The following is a 13,415-nucleotide window of genomic DNA, read 5'->3' as shown; positions in this document are numbered from 1 at the left end:
GCCAGGCCATTGATCTTCAGGTTCGAAAGTTGCCCACGGAGTTCCTGCCCTGCTACAAAAGGGTGTAGAGGGAAGGGGAAGGCGTGAGCCTGTTCTGGCTCTCCTGCCTTGAATATTAATTATTACTGTTCCATATTATTTTGTGCACATTTCCCCGGGCACTCTGGGTTGCTAATCCCGCGCCAAGCACTGGGCCTCAGACACTGCACCGTTCCGTCGGAGCAGCGAGCTAAAGAGAAATCCCCAACGCCGGCAAGCCAGGAGGCGGCGGGGGAAGATGCGCGGCACTGGCTGGCAGACGCTGTCCCTGTCGCTGGGGTTAGTGTTGGCGGTCCTGAACAAGGTGGCGCCGCAGGCGTGCCCGGCGCAGTGCTCCTGCTCGGGCAGCACTGTGGACTGTCACGGGTTGGCACTGCGCAGTGTGCCCAGGAATATACCCCGCAACACAGAGAGACTGTGAGTATGGGTTCTTCGCCCTCCCCTTCTCCCCATCGCGGTAGCGCACGCTTTGCTGGGAACCTGAAGTGACCCAGCAATACAGGGACCTGGGACTTGTGCCTGGTGAAGCCTCACTGGCTCTCCAGATCGCTCATCCTGGGTTGGGCCCGCCTGGAGGGCCAAGTACTGGAAGGCACAGCCCAGGAAAGGGTCACTGCCCAGGGAGGGGCGGGTCCGCTGGCAGCTGCGTTTGGTCCCTTTTCCCTGCTCTTGTCCCGCCACTGCCACTAGCAGCCTCTTGTGGACGAGTTGTTCGGGACTGGGCAGATGGGAGCTAGGGAACAAGGATGAGAAGATGCCCCAGGCTAGGAGACACGACTTTGTTTTCAGATTCCTTATAAAGAGTCACCTTGCTGTTGCAAACATTCTTAGGTCTGTTTTAGGATGAGTCCCCGCCCTTGTCCCCCCCCCCCCCCGTTAGCGTGGAGGAGATGGCAGGGGATTCAAAGAGAGAAACTTAGGCTCCCTGTCTTTGTGTTCCCCTCCCAGGAAAGAAGGGAGGGGAGAAAGAGTCATGGGGTGTCCTGGGATATTACTATCAGGCAGGAAGGGTGCCCCAGTAGGGCCACAGCTGGCTTAGTGGCGGTGCGCAGCCCCCTGCTACTCCCCCCCACCCCGCCCCTGCCCTCTACTTCTGCCCAGAGGATGCGGAGGTAGCGGGCCCCAAGGGACTCTCCGAAGCTGGACTCTTCCAAGCTGGCGACTGCAGCGGAGACCGGCGTCCCAAGGTTTAAGTGAAGTTAGTGTACTGGTTCTCCAAACCTGAACCAGCGCAGATAGATCAGACTGCTTAGGCGACCCGGCGGGCCTCGGCCGCCCCCTGCGGCTCTTCCTGCTGAGCCCCTGTCCCCCTGTCCACCTTTCTGGCAGTTTCTGCGTCCCTTCACGTGGCAGCAGCTCCTCTTTCTGCCCCTCTTCGCGCTCCGGTGCCCACAGACATCCCCGCCTCCCTGCCTCTGCTGGTCTCTAATGAAGAAGTAAACGCAGTCCTGGCTTTGACGGCCCACGCGCTCCTGGTGGGGCGCTTCCCGAGTTCAGGGAAGCGGAGCATGGAGGCCATTCTCTTTGTGAATGCGGAGCCGCCGCCCCAGTCGCCCGAGCGCCCTAGGCGCGCTAGTGTTCTCACGATGGCGCGTGGGCCGGGCGGGTGAGGGCGATGGGGACCAGTGCGCTGGGACTCCGCTCCCGTGGCCTCCTTCCCTCTGGGTCTGAGGGCCATGAACTGCGGAGAGGACGCCCTCAGATTCGCACTTCTGCGCCAGTGCAGTCTGCAGCGCCTTGAGTCGCCCTTCTTATCTAATCCATCTCTCTGGCCTCTGCTTTAAAGGCCAAGTTGAGCCCTTTCTTCTTTTGGAAAGGCTCATCTGTCCCCCAGCCTCACTGGGTTGCCCCCTACTCTTTTTCTTCATTCACCCCAAACCCTTAGTGCTGCGCAAGTTGGGCCTTACCAGGGTTGCCTCATCAAGATGTGATCCCCGACATTTGCCTCGGGTGGGAGGTAGGGATTCCGTGTTATATTGAATACCCAATAAACGACCCCGATGATTTTCTGAACAACTTAATGAGACTTTGCTCAGCGTATAGAAATAGGCAAAAAAGGAAGGAAAGTAATGCAGAATTCTGTTTTTGTACTTGTCATTTCATGCTGTTCCAATTAGTTTATAGTGTAAGCACTAACGTGTCTTCTTACTCAACCAAAAGGGCATTACTCGGGGGAAAAATGACAATTGGGTTTTGGATCCTTGGGAAAATAAAAAATCCCTGTAAGGGGATTTTTAAAGAGGTTTCAGAAAATAGTATAGTCAGTGTTGTCTTATAAAATTCTATCATTGACAAAGTAAAAACTTAAAATACATATTTCAAACATGAAGTTTTTAGGACTAAAGTAAGAGAGAATTTAGGACCTTGCAGGAGAACATTCGAATCTCAGCAAAAGCTGGTTTTACCTGAAATGATTGGAGGCAGGGCAAGTTTAGATCTTGACCTGAGATGCCAGAAAAGAAAAAGAGGGGGTTGTGACTCTTGAAGGAAAAGTGGTGCTGAAATCTGAACAAAAATGTTAGGGCCTGAATACCACTTCCATTATTGCCCCCGCTAGTAGTTTTCGCTTTATAATCACAGCGGGGTTCCCTGAGCTGCAAATGAAGAGTTTAGTTTTCATACAAACATAGAATTGTTGGAAAGTAAATGCAGGTCTTTGAAGTGCATTTCTTTTGATGGCCCTCTAACTTTCTTCTTTACCTTAGGAAGTTTAGCCACCATGCTCCCATAAGGATAGTGTTCTTTCTAGCTTTTAAAACTTTGTTCTTGAATAGTATGAGAAAATAATTTCTTTAACTTTCTGAGGGGAACTCCAGTAATAGGAAAATAACAGAATACCTGTGAATTTGATACACAGATCCTTATAAAAGCAAAAATCAAAAGCACACCATACACACACACACACACACACACACCAAAAGAACAATTTTCATGATAATACAATTACTTCATTTTCTTGTCATCATGGGCCAGCCAGGATGAACTTTGTAAACTTGAGCATTTATGCAATATTATTTCAAAGGTTGTGGTTGTCCCCTTCTCTCTCCCATTTGTTTTCTAAACCATACACTAATTAATTTAATTTTTAGGCTTAAAAGTTCAAACCTACTTTAAATTTAACTTTGCTTAACTAAGTTAATAGAAATAAAATGGAGCTTTCATTTTCTGGTTGTCTCTTAGGGATTTGAATGGAAATAACATCACACGGATTACGAAGACAGATTTTGTGGGCCTTAGACACTTAAGAGTTCTGTAAGTTTTCTTCTGTAATATGGGGAATTGTATTGTATTGAAGATTGCACTTTGAGAATTGCTAATAGTATCAGTTTTTCAAACCTTTCCAATGACAGAAATTTTAAAAATGTAAAGGCCTTGGTTTCTTTATTTATTTTACTAAAAGCACAACTTTTAGTAAAAATTTGGGCTTTTATTTTAAGTTTGAACACATGCCATAGAAACAATGTTATAGAAATGACCTTAAGACTGTTTTATCATACCCTAAGTGCCTTATGCATATAAACTTGTAGAATAGTTGCTTTCATAGTGTGAATAAATAATGTGGGACATCTGATATTTTAGTGTTTGAGATTAACTTGAAAAACTCAGGTAGATCTGTGTTTAAATATTATTGAGCTAAAAAATATTTAGACTTTTTTTTCTAAGAAAAAGTAATTTCTAACATTAAAATCAAGCCATCCATCTTTTTAACAGAGCTTAGGTAGAAAAATGTTTATCTATAAAAAAGCATCATTAGTTATATTTTCAGTTAATTTCCTTACCTTTAATATCTTTGTAGATTACATAAAATAGTTGCACTCTGATTACTTCTTTACTTAGTGGGTTAATTTAGCTGTGAATAAACCATTACTCAAAGTCAATGCTACATAAACTTGTTTTCTCCCACAAGATTGTATATATTTATGTCTTAAAGGTCATATGCTTTTGACCTCTATATACCCAGTGTTCAATTTTTAAAACATATTTTAGCCCTTATGAAATATTTTGGTTGCTGATGGGTATCCATAAGTCATAAGTGAATATGTGTATGATGAATTACTGTAGTTAAGAACACAGTTGAAAATCAGTGTACCAAAAACAGCTATCAAAGCTGCAATTTCACTGCTCTTTTGTTATGTTTAAGGTTTAGAGTTTGAATAGTAAATTTAGTGAGAAACTGCTTTAATGTTTCTGTAAAAGTTTTGTGATGTAGATGCTTTTTCTTCTCCATGAGTTCTTTCACATATATCACCATTAAATTTGCTCCTAGTTCTCAAAGCAGAGCAAAATCTAACTTTAAAGAGAGAAAGAGGTTATAAATGTTCAGTTACTGAATTGAAATTGACTTAGATGGTAACATTAAGAAGCATGTTACATTTTTTTTTTTCATTTCAGTCAGCTTATGGAGAACAAGATTACCACCATTGAAAGGGGAGCATTCCAGGATCTTAAAGAACTAGAGAGACTGTAAGTATTTTCAATTCCAAACTCATGACAACATGACTGTATTTTTACAAACACTTGAATTTCAAGGCTTATGTCTTCGATCTCATGTTTTAGCTTTAAAAAGCTTGCAAAAAAAGGGGGGGGAGATGAGTAAGTGGTTTTCAGACAAATTTACAACAAGTAGAGTTTCTGGATATAGGATATTAATTTGTAATAAAGCACAAATTTACTTTTCTGAGATGTTTATATACTTGGTAACCATTGCTTTGGTACTGAAAGATGTACATACATGTTTTTCTTATTTGTTCATCTGATTTGTTTGCTTGCCTATGCAGGAAGAGAGGTGGACCTTTTGTTCCGATTAATAGTACATATGGAAGGGATGTTTTTCTAATAGTAATTTTAATTTCTATGATGTTACTTGGTGTGTCATTAGTGATATATTTTTTTCTGATGATGATTTAACTTTTTATCATTAGAGTGAACATTATTAATAATTGTTATTCACAGCTTTATTTTGTTATGCTATAGTAGCTTTTCAAATATTCCTTTTGGGAAATAAGAAAGATTACCAAAGTAAGATCTGTTATCAATGTGTAGTCATTTAACATTGACCTTTGTTTTTCCAAAATTAAATGTAACCTTCAAATTAAAATCTATTTTTTAGACACAAATTCTTAATGGATTTATATTTATTACTTGAGGATTTTTTAGATTCACAGTATATATTTACATCAGACAAAACCTCTATCTGAAATAGAAAAAAAATTACAGACTTTGTAGTTTGAAATGTGATTTCATGTCTCATAGATCTTGATTATTCCACTTTAGTAGGTTTGTATTCTTAGGACAAGTAACAGATTTACTAAAAGTAGTAACAATTATTTAACAGTTTTCACATCTGATTTAATAGTCACTTTATATACAAATAACACTCTTATTTCAAATAACAAAATATATTCACTTTAAGCAGAACACACAGTCGTATTCACTAGGCCCAAAGGCAGAAGTTAATTCTGTGTAATTGTCCCTAAGTTGAAAAATGACTCATCATCTTCTGAGATATTTATAAATGCATAGATTTCATTTTTATGACTTTAAGTAAAACACAGAAATATGTACTATATTTATTATAAAACTTGGCCATGATAAATATTGAAATATGGGGAATATAATTGTAGAGTTCAAAATAAATTTAAAACACTACTTTGAGCTAGTTTTGGGGGAAAGTAAAAACAAGATAAATATTTGGTTGAATTCATAGTAAAGTTCATAAATTCATAACCTATGTCTAAATACATAAAATTATTCTGAAATTATTTATTATTTGATGTTCTTCAGAAGCATTCATAGGCTTTGTGACTAACTCACAAATTTATCTTTAATCCATCTATTTTTAAAATATTGATATAATCATTTAAATGAATAGAAAATTTCATAATTTTACATATATATAATATATAATGTATATATATATATATATATATATATTATATATATATACAGTTTTGCAAGAATAACTTCTAGCAGTCACAAAGAAGTATCTATATCTTGGTTTTTAAACAATTTTTGAATCATAGAAGGAGTCTTAATGGTTTTTCCTGCAGCCTCTACTTTGGTTATATTGTGTAAATATTTTAAGAAAGACTAGAAGAAAACACACTTTCTGGTTATTTTTCAAGCCACTTCCAAATATCATTTGAACTTTCATCTTGACTAAATTAACTTTTCCTAAAAATTATTAACCAGATGCTATATGATCTGAAATTTGATTAGAGTTGTAAGTGGTACTATTTTTTGACTTTGCCTTCCTCTGGGAATGTCACTTCATCTCAGAACAATTTTCTGTTCTACTAAGACTAAGTCAGATGTTTCAGAGTGGGAGGAGAATTTGTAATTTTGAATGAAAACTAATATATATGCAGGACTTCTTTAAATCACCCCAGCTGTTGGCTGAGAGCAAATATTTCATATTTGTGAGGAAAAGCTGAGAAAAATTCCTTTTGTTTACAACTGCCAAGTCCATCTGATGGAAGCACATTGTTATCTGACAGCCAATTCATCTCCTTGGGACTCTGGAATTCAAAACCATTTCTTAGGAACATTGTGGATACACTTTTCAAATATTTATTTTTTAAATACATTAAATGGCAAGCAGTTTTACTAAGGAATGCATTCAAGTTATTGTGAAACAAAAAAATTTTTAATTTTGTTCAGCATATTGTTTTAAAAATAAAAACGTAAAACAACAACAAAAAAAATCTATCTTGTGAGTATCATTCTCAGATTATTATGGCCTCTAGTATATACCCTTTTTTAATCGGGGTCATTTAACATCACAAAATTGCTTGCTTTTTCAAAGAATAGCAAGGGACAATGTGAAAGACAGGCAGTAATCAATGAATTAACTTTAGCTATGAATTGTGTAAACTTAAATGATTTTTAATAATTTAGATGTGAGATTTTATACTCTCAATTATGAAAAGATGTAAAAGTGCAGGCATATCTTGTAAATACCATCCATACAGTGAACAGTGATTTAATTTTCTTTCCTTGTATGAAGATCAAAAAAATAAATAAAAAATGTTTATTTTACTTGTGTGTAATGTATGGTTCTAAATTATTTTCATTTTAAAGTGATAAAATAATTGTAAATGATTTTTGTGAAAATTTCAAAGTTATATTTATCTCTTATTTTATTTTGATGTCGTTTACACTTGATCTAGAGGGGAAAAAAAGATCTGAAAGCAGAAGATAAGATCTATGCCTTTTTATAAATCCAACTTTTAATCTGTAAGAAGCAGGATCCTGTTGTTAAGTTGAATTTAATGTTAGCATGGAATAAGAAAGCCATTATTTGTAAATCAAAGCAGTATAGCTACAAAAGAAAGATATTTTTTCTACTTCAAAGAATGGATGCAATTCTAAAATCTCAAAGCCAAATGTCAAGAAGTACATGGATGTTGAAATCCTTCCTTCCTCTTGTCTCCTTCCTCATCCCTTTCTTCCTGTCTCTCCCTCCTTCATGTCTTTCTTCCCCTCATTGTTTTCTCCCTTCCCCCTTTCCTTTGGTTTATTTTCCCCCACCTTCTCCTCTTTTTTCCTTTTCACTCCCTTCTTTGTGTTGTTTAGAAACGACATCAGATGATGTGGTCATCATCAGAATGTGGTTATGAATCACTGTAAAGGGACTAAGTTAATTGCACCTACACACCATGAGCACACATGACTTCCTGTTTTGTCACTCTGCCACCACACTCCCAGACCTACCACGTGCAGTGGCAGATTTTCTAAGAGGCTTTGTATTGCCAGCAGTCTCAGTTTTTCTGGGAAAAAAAAATGAAACCTTGAGTACTTTAAACCTTTTTATATTGTATTAGCTGATCTCCTGTCGTTTAATCAGAAAGTTCTATAGAAATCTAATGTAGTTAAATGACTAGCTAATTCAGTACAAATCAATTAAGAGGGGAAAAAAAAAATACCAGTTAACTACAGTAACAATTCAGAACACATAAGAAGTATGCTTCTTTCATGTACTTCCTAGAAGATACCTTTATATATCCACAATAAATTCTCCAGACAAAATTACTAATACAAGATATTTCTCAGCTGGTACATAATTCTCTAGATGGTATTTTTTTTTTTTTAAAGTAACATTGGGACCCAGAAGTTCTGTGGGCTGGTATAAAATTCTGTGGCTTACATAAATTTACAATTCATGTACCATTGTGATAATGCTTTGTAGCCATTGAGCTATATTTTACGGCCTTTTTTGACAAGCTAGAATACTTCAGGGTTCCACTATTGAAAACCATCTTCCTCTTTTGAAAATTCCTTCATAACACAAATGCAAGAGTATAAGAAAGTTTAAGGCTGTCATTTCAAAGACATTTTGGTAGTAACTTCAGGACTGCAAAAATGAAACTTAGATATGTTTATCTAGCTTATATTAAGAGACCAAGAGCATACCATGGAAAATCTTGGATATTAGGCTTTTCCTGGACATTACAATCACCTTATAATCTTCAATAAGGAAATTGTTGAAGTGATAAAGGCAAGTACACAGACTGTGCCGTATTCTCCCATTAACAATGTGCTTTTCGCACAAATATTCTTTAAATCTTTCCAGTTTTAGTCTCTTTCTATCTAAAATGACATTTTCTTTCCTTAAAATTTTCTCTGGCTATTCATTTTTTTTTTCTGGATAAATTTGTCCTTAAAATATTGAAAATGTAGCCATATGTTGAATCCTGAAACATAAGCCTGTTAAGTATTTTAAAGTTCCGGCAGAGTAAATACAAAACAAAAATAACAAAATTTCCAACAAGTTGATGCAAATCCAATATATTCATTTAATTTAGAGAAATCTTAGTCTCTTCCCAAAGAGCCTATCTTTGAATAAATACTGTATTTTTATCAAAGAATATCCAAGGGGCACATTTCTTTTCTTTTCCCAGGGTGGTGCTGAATTAGTCCTCTTTTCATGAACACACCATTCATAAGCAAGTGACAGTGTGAGGTTGAGAGCCCTGGCACTCTACAGCCTTTGTTGTGGGTTGCTACACATGAATTCAAGTGGAGAATATGTGGTGGAACAGGTCTGAAGGAAAGCACAGTTTATCCTGTTCATCAAGGATGTCAAGAACCCCTCTTCTGACTCATCCTACAAGTTTGTAGGCAACACATAATATATATCTTTTCTTATTGTAAGGACAAACAAACCATGCTCTCTCCTTGGACAGGAATGTGAGCTCATTTCAAGAATTGTTCTCTGGTATCTTTGCACCTAGGTTGAAAGGCACTGTGGTTGCTTTCTTAGAAATTCTCTTTGAAGAAATATATCAATTTAACAGAGGTTGAGTGTGCACGTTACATAAGGTAAAAATACTCTAAAATAAATACACATGGACTATTTTAAATTGTTTTTCCTGACTCTGGCCATAGAAAGCTTTAATGCAAATGAGCTGTTGCAAGTTTAGCAGAATATTCAATCCGAGAGGATTTCTTGTGCAACCTGTTTTTATGGTCTCTGAAGTCAAACTGTAGTGAGAAGGCCTGTTTGCCCTTATAAATTCTGAAGCAGCAAGGCTGTTTATTTTTCCCACATCTGTTTTGGGCTCATCCTTTGTGACAGTGTTTGCTGGATGCTGTGTCTTTTATACCTCCTTTGAAATGAATAGCTTCGTTTGCACTGTTACAAGGTATTTGTGGAAGCAGTGAATGTCAAATATTTTACATTTTATTCTGTTTTTCATTACTTTTTGGATGGATACCTTTCTGGCTGAGTTATGCCTTCTACACTGCGTTTCCCAACTTTGCACAGAATGAGGCTTTTGTGCATGGACTTCATATGTATTGTTTTTATCTTTTTCAAAGAAAGTTATATCTGCTGGTCTGGAAGGAATATTCATTGGTAGAAATCCTTTCAGAATGAAATCTTGATAATAATAGGAATAATCTGGTACTATCAAAATTGAAATATTGTTTCAAGATAGCATTTACAAAAAAAAAATATTTGGTTTTCCTAATTTGAGCATCCATCTACTCTGAATGCAGGTAGGCAGTTCGGAAAGACTGGCTTTGTGTGGCTCTTTTAGGATTTGGTGTTGGAACACAGAGTTTGAATTATCTAGAACTCCTGTGTATAGGCACCTTGCAATATTCACAGCTGCTGCCTGGTGTCTCCTGAAACACCAGGCAAATACTTATCAGTTGTATTGTTGACTATACTTTCTAACCAAATACAAAGTTTCCCTCCCTCTTTTAGAAACAGAAACATTAGGTAAGAGAGATACAAAAAAATATCCTTAATTATGGTTCCCCTATGAGATCTTGAACACCTTGCTTCATCTTTAAAAACTTCAGTTTCCTCATCTTTAAAACAAGGATATATATTATGGTATAGCTTATACTTGTAGTAGATGATTTAGGTAAGGTAATGTACAGTTTCACAAAATTCTTTGCACACAGTGCCTAAAGAACTATCATTATGCATTTCAATATACCTTTTATTTCTCAGAAGTTGATTTAAAAATTATGTTATCTTAACTATTAATGTGTGTGCATAACAAATTTATGCACTGTATATTAAAATTATGCAACACTATATGCATTATACTGTTAATTTCATTCTGATTTTCTGTTAGCATGTAGTATGTGATTAACAGAAGAGACATGAAGATAATTCAAATTCTTCACGTTTTGTTTCAGAATGTTTGTTGTAAACTTTTTGAATTGTAGAGAAATATGAATAAGTAAAAGAACTAAATTGGAAGCAGCCTTTTTTTTTTTACTAAAAAGAATTGACCTTTATAGCACAGAATACAAGGGATGAAATTATCATTGATATCACTACTTAAAATACAGAACTGTTAATTTAATACAAGCTAAGTTGATAATGCTGTTGAAAATTCATGTTTTTGTAATGCATGATAAATGTTAAAATACTTGATCTAAAAATATTAGAATAAAAACATTTAAGAAAAGATAATTGGAAATTTTGTCTAAGAAGAGGTCAAAATAGGGAACTAATTAGTTCTATTCCTGGCCATTTATGTATGAGAAACAGGAGGTTGGAAATGATAAACTTTCTAAGGCAAATTTATCAGATGTTTATTACAGACCAAGTGTGCTGCAAAAATACCCTACATTGAGAATGACATGTAAGAAAAAAAGCATGAATTTTTCACTGGCTTTGGTGAAACTGTTCTTATTTTACATTTTAAATTGGATGGAAGATTACCAATATTAATTAAATTGACATAGAAGTTGAATACAATAAGAGAATATATTGTCTATGAAAGGACAAGAGTCACACGGGAGCAGCTAGCACATGATAATTTAGAACAAAGCTTGTCGATAATGTTCAGGTGCCCTTCGAATTAAGGTTGTTAAGAATCAGCATTTCAGAGGCCAGTGGTGTTTTGCGTGACACGGAAAGGTCATTCACTCTAATGAAAGTCAAACTCAAAATTAGCTGGTACCAGAGAATGAGCACTTATTGGGACTCCTTCTCATCTTTGCTCTAAAATAAAGTGTCTGGGAGAAAGATCACGCACCTTTCTCAATCCAGGAATGCCATACAGAAAATTCCCAGACAGTCTTGGAATCTTGGAGGCAGATTCCACCTACGGATGATGATGCAGAGCTAGGTGTCATTTTACCTCTGCTATCTCCTCAGACATGATTAAATGTCATTAAGTGTCCTTGCTCTGAGTAGTCACAGTTGACTTACCTAGTCTGTACAATGAGCAAGTTTATGTGGGCCCCATAAACAGTCCTGCTCAGTATCATCTGTTCCTTACATCTGTTTTCCTGTCCTGCAACTACCACATTTTAATATCAGCAGCTCACTTTTGTTATAGTTCTTATTATAACACTGCTCTTTAAGCCACTAACAATTGTTTTGTATGTGGAATTGGAAGGAAGATAACTTTTTCTTCAGCTCTTTTTAAGTACTTGTTTTGCACCTTAAGAGTCTTTATTGTAATTCTCTATTTAAAAAACTGCTCTTTAGATTAAGGATTTAATTTATGGTCTTTGTACAATAATACATTACATAGTTCTTGATATATCATATTTCACACTTTGATTCAAGTGGGTTATGAACTCCCATTTTTACCCCGTATACAGATTGCAGAATCACATCAGTTACACATCCATTGATTTACATATTGCCATACTAGTGTCTGTTGTATTCTGCTGCCTTTCCTATCCTCTACTATCCCCCCTCCCCTCCCCTTAAATATTTTCTTTATTAAATATTTTTTGGAAGAGCTTCTTCTTTTTTTTTTTTTTTTACTGTTTTTGTTTCCAATTAACCTTAGTACTGATGGAAGAGAAAATATAACAGGAGTCGGAAGCCCAAAGTGAACATACTCTTTTTAAGAAAAAAACAAAAAACAAAAATTTTAAAAACCAGCAAACGTGCCCTGTTTTCTATCTGCATATTATGCATCACTTACTGATACTGGCCCTTTTTGTCTAATACTATGTTGTCTGATGCTTAAAATGGAAATGTTTCATAGTTGGTTTAAACATATTTAAATATCATTCATAATTGCTTTCCTGAAAGAGTGAAAAAATGCTTGAATTCAGAGAAAAAAAGTTTCACCTGTATTTTTTTTTCTTTTTCTCTCAACCGTAGGTATTTAAAATAGACATTTAAAAGGTGAATATAGAGTCATTTTTTAAAAAATAAAACTTGGTGTTTTATTTTCAGATGATTAGTTTGTAGATGTTTAAGAAACTGGTTATACAAAACTATGTTTTTCTGAAGGAAAAATTGGTGAAAAGTAAAGTTTCAGCAATACATTATTTTGAATTATTGTTTAGGAATGTTATTCTGTGTTCTTCTGTAACTCAGAAGATATGTTCTGGAGTCATGCCACTTGAATTCAAATTCTAGCAGTCTTTGAGCTCCATGTCTCCCTCCAAAACAGCAGTTAAAAGTTGTATCTACATGGGGGATATTGTGAAGAGTGAACGAGATAATTCATGTAAACCTGGCAGAACAGGGAGTATCACATAGTAAGCTTAATGCACTTACCTACTACTCGTGGAGCAAATTAAGAAACACTGGGAATATGAAGTTGATAAATAAGAGCAGTTCCTACTCTGAAATATCTACTTTTTCACAACACATGAAGTTGTATTGATGCAGACCCCTAACAAGACAACCGTCATTCACTTGCATTTCTGGATTTGTTTAAATTCATTAAATTTCTTTCAACTCTAAGTGATGCTGAGAATGTTTCAGGTGGGAGCAAGAGAGTGGGCAAAGAGGTTGATGGAAAGGGAAGGAGATTAGTATTGCCTGGGACATGTGGAAGCAGGTAGGATGGTGGGGCTTTCCTTAGCCAGAGTGTAGCATCAAACTTGAAGAGGCATCACAAGAAGTATGCCAGAGGAAAGCTCTCCGGGTATAAAATTAT

The 13,415-nt window shown here is 36.4% G+C and overlaps 1 protein-coding gene across 2 annotated transcripts in view; it reads left to right on the top strand.

Annotated features, from left to right (window-relative positions):
• The first annotated feature begins 261 nt into the window (after positions 1 to 261).
• Positions 262 to 13,415, top strand: part of Slit2 (slit guidance ligand 2) — a 341,856-nt gene continuing 328,702 nt past the window's right edge. For both annotated transcript variants that reach the window (XM_046423795.2, XM_046423794.2), the window contains exons 1-3: positions 262 to 456; positions 3,220 to 3,291; positions 4,432 to 4,503. In XM_046423795.2, coding sequence (XP_046279751.1) covers positions 278 to 456; positions 3,220 to 3,291; positions 4,432 to 4,503 — 323 coding nt within the window. In that variant the 5' untranslated portion in view covers positions 262 to 277. The remainder of the gene's footprint in view (positions 457 to 3,219; positions 3,292 to 4,431; positions 4,504 to 13,415) is intronic.

This window comes from Marmota monax, unplaced genomic scaffold, assembly GCF_021218885.2.
Source record: "Marmota monax isolate L192 unplaced genomic scaffold, Marmota_monax_Labrador192_F-V1.1 WCK01_AAM20220418_F8-fsc00009, whole genome shotgun sequence".
Taxonomy (NCBI): Eukaryota; Metazoa; Chordata; class Mammalia; order Rodentia; family Sciuridae; genus Marmota; species Marmota monax.
The sequence above is the reverse complement of the archived record's forward strand: the minus strand, read 5'-3'. Positions and strand labels throughout refer to the sequence as shown.